The 18,730-nt window shown below is 43.6% G+C and overlaps 1 protein-coding gene across 1 annotated transcript in view; it reads right to left on the bottom strand.

The window, feature by feature from the left end:
• Window positions 1–2,717: 2,717 nt before the first annotated feature.
• The window catches only part of LOC136885355 (nephrin-like), a 424,800-nt gene continuing 408,787 nt past the window's right edge, over window positions 2,718–18,730 (bottom strand). Inside the window, exon 9 of the mRNA XM_068230401.1 lies at window positions 2,718–2,964. Within this exon, the coding sequence (XP_068086502.1) occupies window positions 2,722–2,964 (243 nt within the window). The 3' untranslated portion in view covers window positions 2,718–2,721. The remainder of the gene's footprint in view (window positions 2,965–18,730) is intronic.

The raw sequence follows: 18,730 nt of genomic DNA, 5'->3' as shown, positions 1-18,730 counted from the left end.
CGTCGCAGTACGCGATACAAGGCGCGTCTTCAAGGTTGCCCGCTGGAGAATGGGCCAAGCTCCATTTTGTTTGCGTGTTTTCCCGTCCAGTGCCTGAACACACATGCGTGATTTCACGCTGCGTTACTGCGTGAAATCTCGCGTCAAAAGTGCACAGCATTAATTTGGACGGAACTGGCCACACTTGCGGAATGAAGACGCTGCAGTATTGTGCTGAATACTGCGCGTGGTCCATCTGCGTTCGTTTTATACTTGCACTTCGCAAAATGGAATTAGACAGTGAATTAATAATTTTGAAGATACAAAAGTACCCGTGCATTTACGATACAAAGGACCAAGAATTCAAAAACAGAGACATGAAGAAAGATGCGTGGTTATCAGTAACGGGCGCTGTGCTTCGGGGACACGTTGTGTTTCTTTTGCTGAGAGCATTTTTCAATAAACAGAAGCATTTCGAATGCGTTCACGGAAATTCTGTAATACTCAAAAATTTCTCTTGGTTGCCTTTTAGTTCATTGTGTAGGAGCACAAATTGTCCACTTGATGACATGTCACTTATGATAGAGAGGATTCAATATTTTCTTTAACAACGACGACCAACCAATGCAGCACATAGCGCAACAACGGAGTATTATTTAATGGAATTTCTTCCATATGCAGAGGAATGGCACACTATTAAAATCACGCCGTGCAAACACGCAGGTGTAGCAAATTTTACACTTTTCTTTACGCCGCACCGACACAGATAGGTCTTATGGCGACGATCCGATATGAAAGGGCTAGGACCGTGGCGTTAATTAAGGTACAGCACCAGCATTCGCCCGGTGTGAAAAAGGGAGACCACGAAAAACTATCTTTAGGGCTGCCGACAGTGCGAATCGAATCCGCTATCTCCCGGATGTAAGCTCACAGCCGCGCGCCCTTTAATGCATGGCCAACTCGCCCGGTCGCAAGTGTGGTCACGAGCCCCGTCGTCCAGATGCGTGAAAAACACACAGCAATTCCGCTTGAAATCAGGCACATGTGGCTTTAGTCGTATGGTCCAGGTTCCAGCATGAGAGGGCGTGAGGCATTTGTAAACGTCTAGGCAAAACAGATCGTAACTGAGTGTGAACTCACCTTGGTTATGCGCAACGGCGGCCGGTGACAAATTGGCTGGTGGTGGCAATAATAATAATAATAATAATAATAATAATAATAATAATAATAATAATAATAATAATAATAATAATAATGTAGAACGACATAGAAACCGCTAGGATTCAAATCGAACTGTTGCAGGAAATCGCCGAACAAACTGGCGTGCAGAATAATGACTAACATAAAAGACGCATCAGCAAAACTTCGGAGGATATACGGGGACATCAGGCGAGTAGAAAATTTTAAGTATCTTGGTGAGATCATCATGAACAAAGCCCGGATTTTCATGCCGTAACAGGTTAGATTGCAAACTAAATTTGGTTAATTTGAAGTGTCGGCCACCCGCTTTTCCATAACGTAGCAAGAGCAACATAAATTATAGGAGTTCTGATGGGCCGTACCCCTAATGTTTATGCAAACCCCATAGCTTAATCGTTGTGAAGGTAGACTATAATTGCTGCTCGCTTTAGAAACTTTGCATTCTAACCTATTAACGCATAAAAATCCGGGCTCTAATCATGTAAAATGGACTGGTCAAGGAAGCGCTGAGGGAACGAATATGCAAACTTGAAATAGCCTATCAAACGTCACAAACGATCTATAACTAAGAATGCCTTTCCCAAAACGCTAAAATACGTCACTATTAAACGTTTCTGAAGCCAGTCGTTATGTATACAGTCGAAACCCTATCCCTAAATACCATTAAAGGACTCCTCGAAGAACTGAAGAAAAAGGAGCGCAGCATAATTTGAGGAATCATGGGATCGAAGTAGAGAAATGGCATCCACAAAGAAAAAACAAAAAATCCAGCAAGGAAATCTATAACAAAATAGAGAAAATTACAGACACGATCAGCAAAAGAAGGGCATGAGATTATGGTTACCTCAAACGAATGGACAGAAACAAGTTGACCAAACAGATCTCTCACTTAATTGATTCCAAACCTAAAACCACGTTGCCTTGGTTTTGAAATAGGTACAAAAGAAGACCTTCGAGTGCTACAGATCAAACCAGAAGGTGCCTTTGACAGAGGTCTCTTCCGAAAAAGAGATAGTGACGAACTGGATAAACCGAGACGAACAACCGAAAAGAAGACACGGTGCTCCTGGACAGCGGAAAGCAAGCAGGCCCATACAGAAAGAATGAGGGAATTCTGGGCTAAAAAAAGTTCACAGCAAAATGTAACAAGATTTAACGTGATCCTCGATGGCCCCAATAAATAAATAAATAAATAAATAAATAAATAAATAAATAAATAAATAAATAAATAATGGAGCTACATTGCTAATTTCAGAAGGTAATAAAATAATAACGGCGCGAGATATCGAATTAATGTTTTCAAATTATTCATCAGTATGACCAACCCTCTAACGCACATACATCCGTTTCACATTACCATCCTGTATATACATCAAACAACAAACATGTTGTGAGACTTGTAGACTAGTACCTACTGTAGAAAGCTCATTTGTCGAACAATCACGTAGCCTTGATTTGACTCTCGAGGCATTCCAAAACCTATAACTTAATACATTAGAAAATAATAAAAAATCAGTATTCCGTCTCAAACATCACTAGCAGTTATTGTTGATAAGTTGCTAGAAAACTCAATATGGTGACGATGTACAAGATGGCGGTCGGTGTCAGGTGCTGACCTCTAGCGTCCGTCACGGAGAAACCACTCGCTGTTGTCACGTTCACCATTACACTACCTTCTGCTAGTCCTCTTGGAGATCTCACCACGAACATGTACTCTCCAGCATCGGCGGGACGAACCGCTCGCAGAGTTAGCACTGCCTGGTGGCAGTAAGGGGAACTCCCGTTCTGAACAAAAGAGTGCTATAATTAGATATTCATTATAAGTATGGCAATACATAAATAAATATGGCAGTGAGGGGAACTTCCGTTCTGAACAAGAGATTGTCATCATTAAATATTCATTATAAGTTTGGCAATACATAAATACACTGACTGACAGTGACAATGCAACACCAAGGAGGAGTGGTTCGAAAGGGATGAAAGTTGGGGAAAAAACAGAGACGGCACGGACGAATAATTGATGTTTATTTCAAACCGATATGCAGGTTACACAATGCGCACGGCATCGACTCAGTAGGATGTAGGACCACCGCGAGCGGCGATGCACGCAGAAACACGTCGAGGTACAGAGTCAATAAGAGTGCGGATGGTGTCCTGAGGGATGGTTCTCCATTCACTGTCAACCATTTGCCACAGTTGGTCGTCCGTACGAGGCTGGGGCAGAGTTTGCAAACGGCGTCCAATGAGATCCCACACGTGTTCGATTGGTGAGAGATCCGGAGAGTACGCTGGCCACGGAAGTATCTGTACACCTCGTAGAGCCTGTTGGAAGATGCGAGCAGTGTGTGGGCGGGCATTATCCTGCTGAAACAGAGCATTGGGCAGCCCCTGAAGGTACGGGAGTGCCACCGGCCGCAGCACATGCTGCACGTAGCGGTGGGCATTTAACGTGTCTTGAATACGCACTAGAGGTGACGTGGAATCATACGCAATAGCGCCCCAAACCATGATGCCGCGTTGTCTAGCGGTAGGGCGCTCCACAGTTACTGCCGGATTTGACCTTTCTCCACGCCAACGCCACACTCGTCTGCGGTGACTATCACTGACAGAACAGAAGCGTGACTCATCGGAGAACACGACGTTCCGCCATTCCCTCATCCAAGTCGCTCTAGCCCGGCACCATGCCAGGCGTGCACGTCTATGCTGTGGAGTCAATGGTAGTCTTCTGAGCGGACGCCGGGAGTGCAGGCCTCCTTCAACCAATCGACGGGAAATTGTTCTGGTCGATATTGGAACAGCGGTTGACGTGGCGTGCGGGGCTGCCACCGCCTGGCGGCGGATGCGCCGATCCTCGCGTGCTGACGTCACTCGGGCTGCGCCTGGACCCCTCGCGCGTGCCACATGTCCCTGCGCCAACCATCTTCGCCACAGGCGCTGCACCGTGGACACATCCCTATGGGTATCGGCTGCGATTTGACGAAGCGACCAACCTGCCCTTCTCAGCCCGATCACCATACACCTCGTAAAGTCGTCTGTCTGCTGGAAATGCCTCCGTTGACGGCGGCCTGGCATTCTTAGCTATACACGTGTCCTGTGGCACACGACAACACGTTCTACAATGACTGTCGGCTGATAAATCACGGTACGAAGTGGGCCATTCGCCAACGCCGTGTCCCATTTATCGTTCGCTACGTGCGCAGCACAGCGGCGCATTTCACATCATGAGCATACCTCAGTGACGTCAGTCTACCCTGCAATTGGCATAAAGTTCTGACCACTCCTTCTTGGTGTTGCATTTGCTCTGTCAGTCAGTGTATTTATATCCTGACTGCATGATTTTTACTTCGTCTCTCTTCACATGTGATTTACTTCTGAGGTCATTCTCCACAAATAATCGCAAAGGCCTGAATTTATATTCGCCTAAATACGACAATAATGATTACGTAATTATTAGGCCTACGTGGTCCTGCTAATACTTCCAAATTAAATATATGGCATTTATTTATAAAATATTAGAGCCGTAATTTAAACACCACGTTTACTAGCATTTAGGGTTTGTTAGCACCGGTAATATTACTCATAATTATTATTTCACAATTTTTAATTATCACATATTTTAAGTCCAATTAGAAAAACTATTCTGTCATGAACGATTCCCGTTTAACTTAAAATATTATCCATTTAAATTTAAATGTTTATCACTGTTCACATTCGAACTATATTTCACAAATTATTATTATTATTGTTATTATTAGTTCGTGATATTCCCTACAAAATTTGTCCACGTAAATTTATAAAAAACAAGAAAAGGAATTTTAACACAACGGAAAACAGTGGCAAGTGGCTGGATTTTCCATAGAAATTATCACACAAATCGTCGTCAAATGACTGACATAAAAAAAGCAAACTCTGGGTCAGTTCGAACGCTAAACACAAAATTAATATCGAGAAAAGCTCGACTAGATTAATATCATAATACATGCATGACTTAAATCACTACCCCACACCTACGATAAAATATGTACAACAAAGTAAATGTATTATCTGACCCGACATTTAAAATACTACAGTTTAATTCCGTCCGTTTATCCTAAATTTAGAATGGACTCGGGAAGCGATCCATTTGTTACATGAAGTAATAAATCAAAAATAATACTGCCCCCCCCTAATCATGGCAACATCCCCAAATAAATTTACATATTAGTACTCATCTTTGGTTGGTATCCTTGGTCGGCATTGCGGACGAGAGGCCCATTCGGCCCTCATCCGTCTTATTCTTCCATAATGGCTGGTTTCATTTCACATTCACATTTGATTACACGGCGTTCCGCCATTACAACACTGATTTGGTATTTTAATATGTAAACACTGACACATTGATATTTTAACTTTAACATATAATAACACCCAATAAGACCCAAAGGACTGGACACAAAACGACGGAGTGTCGATTAAATCGCCCGGCCCGTTCACGATCTCCGACACGGCACGTCCGATTTATTATCAAGCCGCACTCTTGATGTGTTCATATTGACGGCGGTTTATCTCAGCAACCTACAGTACAGGCTCAATTATTTACTCCGACTTCCATTTACTATCCGTCACACAGTTTAATATACCTACAGTACTTTCACTGTTACTTTAAAAGAAGATAGCTTATTACTCTCTGTTATTATTACATCTTCACTTGAATTTACAATATACAAATCGTAGGCTCAGACCGTAACACGACCTGGCTTGATCTAAACTTTACTCGACACGCGGGTGACTGGGACACAACAACCTGACAGAATACAAGTCACTTCGTTCGAGCTCCGAGTACTCTGGAATGCCTTGTCTCATCACCCCTTCACCATGCACTTCCGCTGATGACCCAAACTGCTTACTTCGTTCTTTGAACATATCACCCAGATCACTGACCGTCCACGCTCTCGCCCAGGTATCTCCTATCACATGCAAGCGGTTTCCTCTTATAAATGCCCATAGATTCGATTTTCTTGCTTGTCGTAAATGGAATTGAATAACTCTTTGCTCTTGGAGGCTTTTTCTGTCCATATCCCTTTTTATCCAAACTCTGCTGCCCTTCATGTTCTTCGCACTATTCGAAATTTGGCTTGCCATTAATAAGGAAACAAACTTAATTCTAACAGGTCTTCTTCCCCTATTCTTTCCTATCCTATACAAATTATCCATCTCCCTTTCAGTACAATCAATGCCTAATTTCTCTCTCGTTAGCTTAAGGACTGAGTTCATCAATTCCATCTTAGATTCTCCTTCCGTTTCATCCAGTCCGTAAATAATATTTCTTCTCTTCTCCTCCTCCGTTCTTCTGCTATCTCGCCATTGAAGTACCTGTACTTGTTCCTCTGGCGGCTTTATCCTCTGATTTATTATAGCTCTTTTTTCCTTGTCTTCTCTTATCTTCGCCTTTATTTCTGTTAGATCCTTGGTTATGCTGTCCTTCATATCGTTGATTTGTTGGGACTGTGCTTCGAGCATTTCTTTGGTCTGATCAGCCTGAGAAGCATCGCAGACAACTTCCTTGATTTTCTTCATGTCCTCCCATGTCAATGGGCCTGGGTTCATCTCGACGCCTCCGATGACTAATAAAGTAGCCACTATAGCTGCCGCCATCAACAGTTCTGTCAGTCCCATTCCTTTATTAACTTCTAATTTACATTCCGTCTTGATTCACTTTACCCGATTGTGCCATCGCCTTATCACACTCCTATACTGCTGCACTGTTACGCCCATACTGCTTTTCCTGCACTTCCGGACCGTTCCACGCACGTCTACTCACTAGCTCAGCTCAGCAAAGACTGAGCTCCAAGTACAATTGAGAGTATGGTTCCTTCCTTTCACTCGTATTTATTGATGGAGGGTCTTACTGGTGGATTAACTGACGTCACACCTTGGAGAGAGGGAGTTAGTTTTCTCAAATCGGCACTGGCAGTCCGAACTGGAAGTTATAATTAATACCAAAATAATCCCCTCATCTGGAACATACACTTGGTTTAATATGATCTCCTAACGATCGCAGATTTCGGAGATATTAGCAGATATCGCACCTCAATATTTCGCGGGTTCGGTGGCGTCTCTCACAACGTAGTCACCTTTCGGCCAATAGCGTTCGAGATGCCCCGGTTCCAGGAATTTCAGTCTTCAATTTATTAAAAATGCATCTTATTATTTCTTATTCTTCCACGCATGACATCTAAAAAGTTTCTTAATTTGGTTCATATAATTGAAAAATTTGATTAATGATTACTTTCGGAAATAACTGATATTTCATTTCATATATTTCAAGATGGTATTTCTGGCTGGCCAAATGAATATTGTGATTGGATTAGAGCAAGCGGTTTATTTCAATTTTCCTCCGTGACAACTTGACGGACATTTGTCCTGGGGCGCTGGCCTTTTCCATTCTCCAGTTCCGAGAATGCGTGACATCAGGGAAACTCCTAACTGACAAAAATACATCTTCGCAGCGCTAATGTTGTAACCTGTACCATTGTTCCTGGTTCGCCTTTCTCTTATTGTACGAAACACATTTGGGGAACATCCTTATCTACTGGTCGGTAAATTAAATGGCCCCCTACCGAGAAGCAACTCTGGCCATTGTGACAGACTAATCCTCACGGCTTCGCCTTGTCAGCTTGTGTTTCCACACTCCTTCGGCCAGAAATATTGTTACCCGATTCTCTCCATTTTAACATGCGTACCACATTCTCCTTTGAATATCAAATCATGATTAAATTACGATCCCTATCATCCGAGTACAATATGTGTTAATTATTTGAGTGGTTTTTAGTCCCCAGGTTTGACCTTTCAACCAGCGCAAGAGGTTAAACCTGTTGTATGCCTTTTTATAAATATAGTTAAAGTGTACATTCCATTTTAGGTTGTTTTGAAACGTGATACCTAGGTACTTAAGGGTTGAGGTTTCTGTAAGCGGTTGATTATTGAGTGTGAGGTGGATTTTGTTAGTGGGTCGGTATCTACGGTCGCTGTTTCTAAAAACTATAAATTGGGTTTTGTTTACGTTAATTTTGATTTGCCAAAGATTTAGCCATTGTTCGAGTAGGTGGAGGTAGGGTTGTATGCGTGATTGGAGGGAGCGGTTGTTAGTTCCAAGAGTGAGGATTGCTGTGTCATCTGCAAATTGATATAGTTTGAGTGGGGGTGAGGGTTGAGGGATATCTATACAGTATAGGACGCACAATAGGGGGCTCATGGGGCTCATGGTACTCCAGCTAATAAGGGAAGTTTATATGATAGGGTGTTGTGGATGGTTATTTGAGCTCTATGTCGGTTGAGAAAGTTAGCTAGGAAACGGGTGATTGTGATAGGTAGTGGTAAATGTCGCAGTTTAAAAATGAGTCCTGTTTCACTTTAATACAGTATTTACGTGTGAGTGCAAGTGTTGTTCCAGACTTTTCGTTTTATGGCTTTAATAAAGGAGCGTGCGTGTCGTAGTGTTGTTCTATGTTCCCGAAGAGTGTTGGGATCTCTTTTCGCAGGTAGGCTTTGTACAGGTCATGTGAGTATTGTAGTAGTTGAAGGGTGGGAGTGGGGGTTTTGAAGGGTGTGAGGTATGGCGGGGTATGTGTAGTTGGTCTGCAGTAGTTAAGGCTGTTTCAAGTTGTTTTATTGTGTTGTGTAATTCTTCTTGCTTTGTCGGTGTCGTAATGTTGTGGATCATGTCTGTGATAGTTTGTCTGTAGGCTGACCAATCAGTGCGGTTATATTGTCGTACTGGTGGGGGTCGTTGGTTGTGTTGGAAGGTTTGGTAGGGTTAGTAAACACGGTATATGTTCACTTCCGATAGGTGGTAGCATATGCATATCACTGTTATTTGATAATGTTGGTGAGAGAATTATAATGTCAGGGGTGTTATTAGATATAGGTCGTGTGGGAGGAGGGAAAGGGATGTCCACACTCCAGGTGTCATGTGGAATTTGTTCATAAGTTCTTTTTTGAGTGCTATCATATGATGTAACGTTAAAGTCTACCATAATTAAATAGCTTGAAAAATTTTGATTAATATATTCTACAAATTCGTTAGGTGGAGGTGATCCTGGAGGAGCGTAGATGGTAGCTATTGCGATGTTTTGATTGCCAATAATTACCTCAATTATTTAAGCTTTCTGTTTGATATTCTTGCAGTTGGTGATAGTGTATTTTTGATGGAATTGATTTGTGTACACTGATTGATACCCCTCCACGGCCCCTGTTAGGGCGCTCGGAGCGGTAGAGTGTGTGATTTTTAATTTGTGGTTTTGTTTCTTAGTTAGAAATGTTTCATTAAAAATTATGACATCCGAGTTGTGTTGGTCGATCTGTAATTCAATGAGTGGTCGGTTGGTTCTTAATGAGCATATATTACCATAGTAGACTTTCACTTTTTAAAGTAGAGGAGATGGATTTAGTGGAAAGAATGTGCAGTGCATTTTAGTTCCTGAATACGTGGCATCCAGATGAGTCTGGAATACCAACCGAGCCGCCAATTGAATCTGATCGAGTACATGGGAACGTTGGAAGGGTAGTACATTCTGTAGGACTAGGGTGATGAATCTAAGGATGTTCTCCGTGCTGGGGGGGGGAGGGAGAGTGGAGGTAAAGGTTGGGGCGTGTAGGTCAATGGGTGTTATGGGTAGGATGGTTTCAGGTTGGGATGGGATGGGTTGAGGTTTACCCCTACATTTAGCGGAAAAACTTGGGTGGTTTTCCTGACATGTATTGCACTTCGTTGAAGCCTTATTAGTGCAGTTTGCTGATGAGTGATTACCACTGCAGATGGCGCACACTTGATCTCGGAAGCACGGCTGGTTGTGTGGACTGTCGTATATTTGGCAACGTTCACAGCGTCTGCGTTGTGGTGGGGACGACCTTGACGGCTCCACACGGTGACGTTTGGCGTAGATGAGCGCGCCATCTCGTAGCAGTTGGTCCAGGATTGAGGTATCACGTGACAGGATTCGAATTAGTGAGGTTGGTCCTCTATCGTTTCTGATGCGTATAGTTTTAAAATTTTGCAGTCCTTGTTGTTGTAGTTGGGCTGCAACCTCGTCCTCTGTGTAGCTACGATCGACACTGTAGGCCTAGGCCACAAGTGGCAACGTGGGTGCTGGGCGCGTAGGTGGTGTGATGCGCCTTGGTTTTACTGCCATATTTTGAGCTATGGCGTGCTTACCGAAGTGTGCTAGTCCGATAGTGTTGACCAGTATGGAGTAAAATGGCCTGGAAGTCTTGATATTGTGATACTCTTTACTTCTTTGTATTTCCAAGTTGCACTGCTTCTGTACGTTCGGAATAAATCTTGTTATTATGGAGTGGGTGTCCTTTGACTGGTTTTTATCCGGGTCCAAGTTCTTTAATTTAATTTTGTAGAATTGGGTTGGTACTCCTGTACCCGTAGCAGTTCCGCTCCGAAGTCTTACTTGGTTTGGTAGTGCCGGGTTCCGGGCAGCTTCTGCGTAGCTCAGAGTAGATAGAGGCATAAAGCCTGGTGAGCGGTCTTCAGATGGTAGGTGAAATGGAGCCGTAATATCTGTTGTATTGATGTTAAGTGGCGACATGCCACTTGATGATGGGTGTTCAGAACGGGGTGTATGTGCTCCCCGTTGATGCACTTGGCTCGGCGTTTTCTATCGTGTGGGCTCGGCGAGTCCCTATCGATTTTCCTCCTCGGCATTCTAATAGTTTCGTCTTCCATGGATGAAGCAGGTGATACAGAGCTATCTCTTATCGTGGAGTCTGAAACTTGTAGGTTTTTGGGTGGCGGCATCTGGTGTTTTTCTAACGTACTTCTTCTTGGCCCCGGTGGGAGTGGTTTTGGCGAACTCTGGAGTAGTTGAGCCGTATTTATTCCCGGTTCCTTCTGTATCCGTCGCGCTTGAGGCGGCATCTTTGGCTGGATGGTTCAACTTCGTCTTGTTATTTACGAAGTCTGATGGAGCCTCTGGTGGCAGAGTTTCATAGCTCGTACTATCATATCCCGCAACGGCCGTGCCTGGTTCTTTCTCGCTAATGCTTTACTTCATTTTCTAACTTCTTATTAGTTCCCGCATTGCTTGCCATCGTGACCCACTGGGCTAGACAGCGTAGGCCTAATACTGACTTGGATTGGCAATTTCAGCACTTGTCTATCCTTTGCTTACGCTAGTGGAGTGATTTATTTTCGGTCCCGTATATCAATGTTTTATTGGGGGAATTATCAGGGTTTGTTTCTGCATCGGAGGTGGATTTTTATTAAGTCTGATAAAATATTAAATACTGAGCGAGTTGACCATGCGGTTAGGGTCGCCTATCTGTCAACTAGAATTCGGAAGATGGTGGGATGGGATTCCACCATCGACAGCCCTGGAAATGGTTTTCGGTGGTTTTCAATTTTAACACAAGGTAATACTAGGATTCTACCTTAATTAAGGTGAATTCTTTCACAATCCTACTCTTTTCGCTTTTTTGCGCCGCCACAAATCTTCGAAGTGTAAAAGAAAGAGGGTATTAAGTGCGAGCAACTTACGCTACCATGTGCTCATTATTTTATTTTGAAGTGACTGTCTTGTAAATTAGGAAGGTTGCAGACTATTGTTAATTTTTAAATAAGAGACAGGAGGTAAGACAAAGTTATCTCTGTGAGTATGTGAATGTTTATTCTTGTGATAAAACGTAGGCTACATTCTATGGACGTGGGTGCGGGAACACTTTGCTTCCATGTTAGAACTTTTTTCTACAACTCTACATAGCGCATTAATCATGGGAAACTCACAGGAACAAAACAAAAAAGAGCCCTGTTCATTCACATTGACCCTTGTCTTTTAACTTGCAATAGTTCTTCATCCTTACACTTCGCTGTTTTTTTTTCTTTCCTGTGTCCAGATGTTAAAACTTTCTCTCTCATCCTTCTCCTGGAAACGCTTGAATATTTTTTGTCGATATTTCATAGCGAACGTGTATTTTGTACGTACAGGCTCTCTGGTTTGATTACTGTGTCGTACTGTTTGATTTCTGCTTTCCTTGAGATATTCTTCTTGTTGTACGTTCTGTTCCGGTTTATTTTCCATTATTAATGTACTATGTGGAGTTGTAGAAAATGAGTTCTAAGACGGAAATAAAGAGTTTCTGAACCCATGTCCATATAACATATTTTCTTCTTCCACGTGTGAAGTATGTGTCCTGAAAGTTTGATCATAACTATTGTTACACCCTGTATATACCTTCTTCTTTGTCGTTTGGGCCTACTGAGGACCACGGGACTCGTATCTTGTTGTCCCTTGGGCCTTTTGTTTTCTCCTCTCCCAGTATTCTTTCATTTTCTGGCTGTGAGTTATCTTTCTTCCCTCCGTCCACAGTGGTCTGCTGGTTCCTGTGTTCTTCCTACTCGTAAGTGACGTTGGAAAATATTCCCTGCTGGATGGCTTGCTGAAACTGTTGGCGGTCTTGTATGGACTCATGCGGGATCTCCAGTTGTTCCAGATCCGACTGGACCGAATAGATCCAATTGTTGTTCCTGGATGACTTGCCTCTACGTGCCACAGCGGAGATTCTGTTGGGAAGCCTGCAGGGGTTCATGCGGATTAGGTGCCCATAGAAGACCAGGCGCCCTTTTCTTATACAAGTAGCGATGTCCTTATGATGTTTGTACAGTTCATCGTTGTGCCGAATTCTCTAGGTGCGTCCCTCTTCTCTTACGGGTCCCAGTATTCTACTCAGGATCTTGCTTTCTGTGAGTTCTAGTTTTCTGTGAGGACCTTTCTTGGTCCACTCAGAGGCGTGAGGAACACATGGTTTTATTACCGCATTAAAGTGCTTGTATATACCTATTATATTATATTAATCAATAAGTATAATATGTAAGAAATTATTTTGTACAGCTTGGGGTACATACACTGACTGACAGAGCAAATGCAACACCAAGAAGGAGTGGTCAGAACTTTATGCCAATTGCAGGGTAGACTGACGTCACTGAGGTATGCTCATGATGTGAAATGCGCCGCTGTGCTGCGCACGTAGCGAACGATAAATGGGACACGGCGTTGGCGAATGGCCCAATTCGTGCCGTGATTTCTCAGCCGACAGTCATTGTAGAACGTGTTGTCGTGTGCCACAGGACACGTGTATAGCTAAGAATGCCAGGCCGCCGTCAACGGAGGCATTTCCAGCAGACAGACGACTTTACGAGGGGTATGGTGATCGGGCTGAGAAGGGCAGGTTGGTCGCTTCGTCAAATCGCAGCCGATACCCATAGGGATGTGTCCACGGTGCAGCGCCTGTGGCGAAGATGGTTGGCGCAGGGACATGTGGCACGCGCGAGGGGTCCAGGCGCAGCCCGAGTGACGTCAGCACGCGAGGATCGGCGCATCCGCCGCCAAGCGGTGGCAGCCCCGCACGCCACGTCAACCGCTGTTCCAGTATCGACCAGAACAATTTCCCGTCGATTGGTTGAAGGAGGCCTGCACTCCCGGCGTCCGCTCAGAAGACTACCATTGACTCCACAGCATAGACGTGCACGCCTGGCATGGTGCCGGGCTAGAGCGACTTGGATGAGGGAATGGCGGAACGTCGTGTTCTCCGATGAGTCACGCTTCTGTTCTGTCAGTGATAGTCACCGCAGACGAGTGTGGCGTCGGCGTGGAGAAAGGTCAAATCCGGCAGTAACTGTGGAGCGCCCTACCGCTAGACAACGCGGCATCATGGTTTGGGGCGCTATTGCGTATGATTCCACGTCACCTCTAGTGCGTATTCAAGGCACGTTAAATGCCCACCGCTACGTGCAGCATGTGCTGCGGCTGGTGGCACTCCCGTACCTTCAGGGGCTGCCCAATGCTCTGTTTCAGCAGGATAATGCCCGCCCACACACTGCTCGCTTCTCCCAACAGGCTCTACGAGGTGTACAGATGCTTCCGTGGCCAGCGTACTCTCCGGATCTCTCACCAATCGAACACGTGTGGGATCTCATTGGACGCCGTTTGCAAACTCTGCCCCAGCCTCGTACGGACGACCAACTGTGGCAAATGGTTGACAGAGAATGGAGAACCATCCCTCAGGACACCATCCGCACTCTCATTGACTCTGTACCTCGACGTGTTTCTGCATGCATCGCTGCTCGCGGTGGTCCTACATCCTACTGAGTCGATGCCGTGCGCATTGTGTAACCTGCATATCGGTTTGAAATAAACATCAATTATTCATCCGTGCCGTCTCTGTTTTTTCCCCAACTTTCATCCCTTTCGAACCACTCCTCCTTGGTGTTGCATTGTCACTGTCAGTCAGTGTATAATATTAATAGTTTTACATCCTACAAGATAATTTTACGAATATCGGACACGTCGAAGTGCTGGAAATATGTAAAACATCGTAATCTCATGGGAAGAAGTAATACCTCGTGATTCTCACAATGATATTCTGCAGAACGCTGCACATTGAAATAATCAACGCTTCATTTTTCAGACAAATCGGTAATGGATTAATCCTGAAGATACATCATTCAGTGCTTGTGATACTGTGCTTAAATACTGTGAAATTCTTTTTAAATGATATCTGTATGTGTTATTATTAGCTATTTTATGAAGCATGCGTCATTGTGTGTATAGACACTGCTTCATATCTTCTTCTTATATTGTCCGTGGCCATTCTCGTAACTGCAATGATTTGGGTCTAAGACTAAGTGAATGTACCTTGAATTTATTAATGTATTACCTTGCTGGAGTCAGTGGGGGAAACACACGGACAAGCTGCTCTCAGACGTAAGTCCTGAGACCAGAATCTGTGAACATTGCTTCTTCCCAATCCTATCGTTCAGCGTGAGTTAATGTGCTCGGCTATCTGGGTGGTTGAGTGCACTTACGTCTTCGGAGTGTTTCTGAAGTTGTAGAACAATTACTGCTAAATCTTTAATAGGAGTAGACTAATCATAACACCTACGAAATACAGTAAATGTAATGTTCCATGATTAAATATCTTCAGGAAACTTACATTCGCTAATAGAAATGATTGTGCTAATTGTGTAATTGTATGTAGAAAGCATTGCGACTAGCTGTATTGTGTACAACAAATCAAGGACTGGACGCTGGACTCCGTCTCTGCTCTCACATCTCACCGTCGTCTTCATAGATTCGCCGGAGACGACTTTGGCGTTGTTCTGGACGTCTTCAACAGAGAGACTCTCCGAGACTAACGTAGCATTCCTATTTTTATTATGTGAGCACCTGTTTATTCTACTTTGTTGTAGGCCAATATTCTGACCGATACTGGGAGGACGACCTTCTGGATTTCAAGTACATGGATTTTCTGGACATACAGGATGCCTGAGATCTGGTACCACTTTAATCAAAAAGCGTTTAAGGACGTCTGAAAATGTCTCACCAACAGCTTACATGTAACAGCGAGGTTCTGTTGACCATGAACCAGCCGTCCGTTTGGGAACCACACTGCAGGTATTCGGTCTTCGTAAGGCTGAGTCGCCGACCAAATGCTTCCACTGGCCTGATGTACTTCTGAATGTGTTGTAGCCGTCAAGCAGAGATCTTCTACAAGACGAGAAACTATTAGCATCAACAGCATCTTCGATCACCGACTACACTACCAATACTGTACCTATGGATTGCGGAGTCTTGAGAAGAAACAAAGCCATAATTGACTTGAGAATGCTGTGCTAATACTGATAAGAGTTATAAAAACGGAGGCGATAGATGTTACTGGATGATGGCCACGGAGGGGAGGCGAGGCTGGGGCCTCCACCGTTGGGGAGGCGGGCGGGGCCTCCCCAGAATAAATTAAAATTGACTTTGAATGAAAGACTAATAAGATTTGTACAAACGGGGGTGACAGATGTTATTGGATGATCGCCACGGAGGGGAGGCGTGGCTGGGGCCTCCCTGGAGGGGAGGCGGGTGGGGTCTCCCCAGCATAAATAAAAAATACTTTTGACCCTAAAGAACCATTGAATGCATCTGGTCCTTCATATCCAAAACGGTACAATTCTCACTTATGGAGATGATCATTTACTGGCGAGGAAGAAATGTCATCATCGACTGCAATTATTCCTGAGGGTGATGTGTGTTCCAGTCAACTTGAAAAGAAAATAATAAAGAATGCCATTACAAAGCTTTAAGTTTCGTAAGTTTACTGTTGTTGTTGTTGTTGTTAGTCGTTTAGTCGCTTTCGACTCTCCGTGACCCCATAGACCAAAGTGCGCCATTTCTTCCTGTCGTATACTATTTTCCGTAGTCTTTCTAAATTGAGAGCCGTGGCTTCCTTGATGTCATCAATCCACCTCATCCGTTGTCGCCCTCTTCTCCTGTTACCATCAGTCTTCCCCAGCATTAAGATCTTTTCCAGTGAAACATGTTTTCTCATGATATGACCGAAGTACTTTAGTTTTTGCCTGAGTATTTGACCTTCCAGTGAACAGCCTGGGTTGATTTCCTGTAATATGGACTTATTAGATCTCTTCGCAGTCCACGGAACTCTGAGGAGTTTTCTCCAACACCATAGTTCAAATGCATCTATTCTTCGGCGCTCAGCCTTTCTTACTGTCCAGGTTTCGCTTCCGTACATTGCTACTGGGAAGACCATAGCCTTCACTATACGAATCTTCGTTCTTAAAGTTACGTCTCTACTCTTGAAAACGTTATCAAAGTTGGCCATTGCCTTCCTCCCAAGGAGCAAGCGTCTCTTAATTTCATGGCTGCAAACGCCATCAGCAGTTATTTTGGAGCCCAAGTAGATGAAACTAGGAACAACCTCCATTGTTTCACCATTTATATGCCAGGAGGTGATAGGTTTAGTTGCCATGATCTATGTTTTCTTGACATTCAACCTTAGTCCAGCTATTGCACTTTCTTCTTTCACCTTCATTAGATACTTAAGTTGTTCTTCACTTTCTGCCAACAGGGTGGTGTCATCAGCATATCTAAGATTATTTATATGTATCCCACCAATTTTAGCTCCAGTTTCTGTTTCATCTAATTTGGCATTCCTCATCACATACTCTGCATATAAGTTGAATAAGTAAGGTGACAATATGCACCCTTGACGTACACCTTTCTCAATCTTGACCCATTCAGTTGTTCCATATAGGGTTCTCACCGTAGCTTCCTGACCAGAGTAGAGATTTCTCATAAGGCAAATAAGATGATCTGGTACTCCCATAGTCTTGAGTACTTGCTACAATTTATTGTGGTCGACACAGTCAAAGGCTTGAGCATAGTCAATAAAGCATAAGTATAGGTCTTTCTGGAATTCTCTTGCTTTCTCCATAATCCAGCGAATATTAGCAATTTGATCTCTGGTTCCTCTGCCTTTGCGGAAACCGGCTTGTTCTTCAGGTAGTTCTCGATCTACATACTGCCGAAGCCTATTTTGCAGGATCTTGAGCATAACCTTACTAGCATGCGATATAAGTGCGATTGTTCGGTAGTTTGAACATTCTTTAGCGCTGCCCTTCTTTGGAATTGGGATGAACACTGAGTTTTTCCAATCTTTTGGCCACTGCTGGGTTTTCCATATTTGCTGACATATTGAATGTAGCACTTTCACAGCATCCTCTCCTAGGATTGTGAACAATTCTGCTGGGATTCCATCGTAACCACTTGCCTTATTGTTTGCAATACTTTCTAGGGCCCACTTGACCTCACTTTCTAAGATATCTGGTTCTGGCTCTGACAACAGAGTAACTTCATCATCAGGAGTATTCCCATCTTTCCTATACAATTTGCCTACATATTCCCTCCACCTTTCTTTAATCTCCTCTGCTTCAGTAAGATCTTTTCCATTTTTATCTTTTATCATTCCAATCTTAGCCTGGAATTTCCCTCTGATGTCTCCAATTCTTATGTAAAGATCTCTTGTCTTACCCAGTCTGTTATTTTCCTCAACTTCCTTGCACTGTTCATTCAAAAAGGCATTCTTATCTCTTCTAGCTAGTTTCTGAAACTCTGCATTTAATTTAGACATTTTCGATTTTTCCCCTTTGATTTTTGCATTCCTTCTTTCTTCTGCTATTTGTAGTGCTTCACCCGATCACCATTTGGCCTTCTTCTTGTTCTTTTTCTTGGGAATATGCTTTTCCGCTGTCTCCTAAACAACACAACGTACTTCTGACCATAGCTCTTCTGGAACTCTATCTCTTAAATCTAATCCATTAAATCTGTTTCTAACCTCTACTGTATATTCAAGAGGTATGCTATTTAGGTCATATCTGCCTGATGGTTTAGCTCTGTCAATCTTCTTTAATTTGAGCCGGAAATTGGAAATTAAGAGCTCGTGATCTGATCCACAATCAGCCCCAGGCCTTGTTTTGGATGACTGTACAGCACTCCTCCACCTTTGACTACAGAGTATGTAGTCGATCTGATTCCGACATTTACCATCTGGCGAGGTCCAGGTGTATAGACGTCGTTTGGGCAATTGAAACAGTGTGTTGGTAATGACCAGTGAGTTGTCTTGACAGAATTCTATGAGTCTCTGTCCAGCTTCATTTGTTGTGCCAAGGCCAAATTTTCCCGTTACTCCATCTACAGTTTGATTTCCTACTTTGGCATTCCAG

Source organism: Anabrus simplex, chromosome 14, assembly GCF_040414725.1.
Source record: "Anabrus simplex isolate iqAnaSimp1 chromosome 14, ASM4041472v1, whole genome shotgun sequence".
Taxonomy (NCBI): domain Eukaryota; kingdom Metazoa; phylum Arthropoda; class Insecta; order Orthoptera; family Tettigoniidae; genus Anabrus; species Anabrus simplex.
This window is presented reverse-complemented; position numbering and strand designations above follow the sequence as displayed.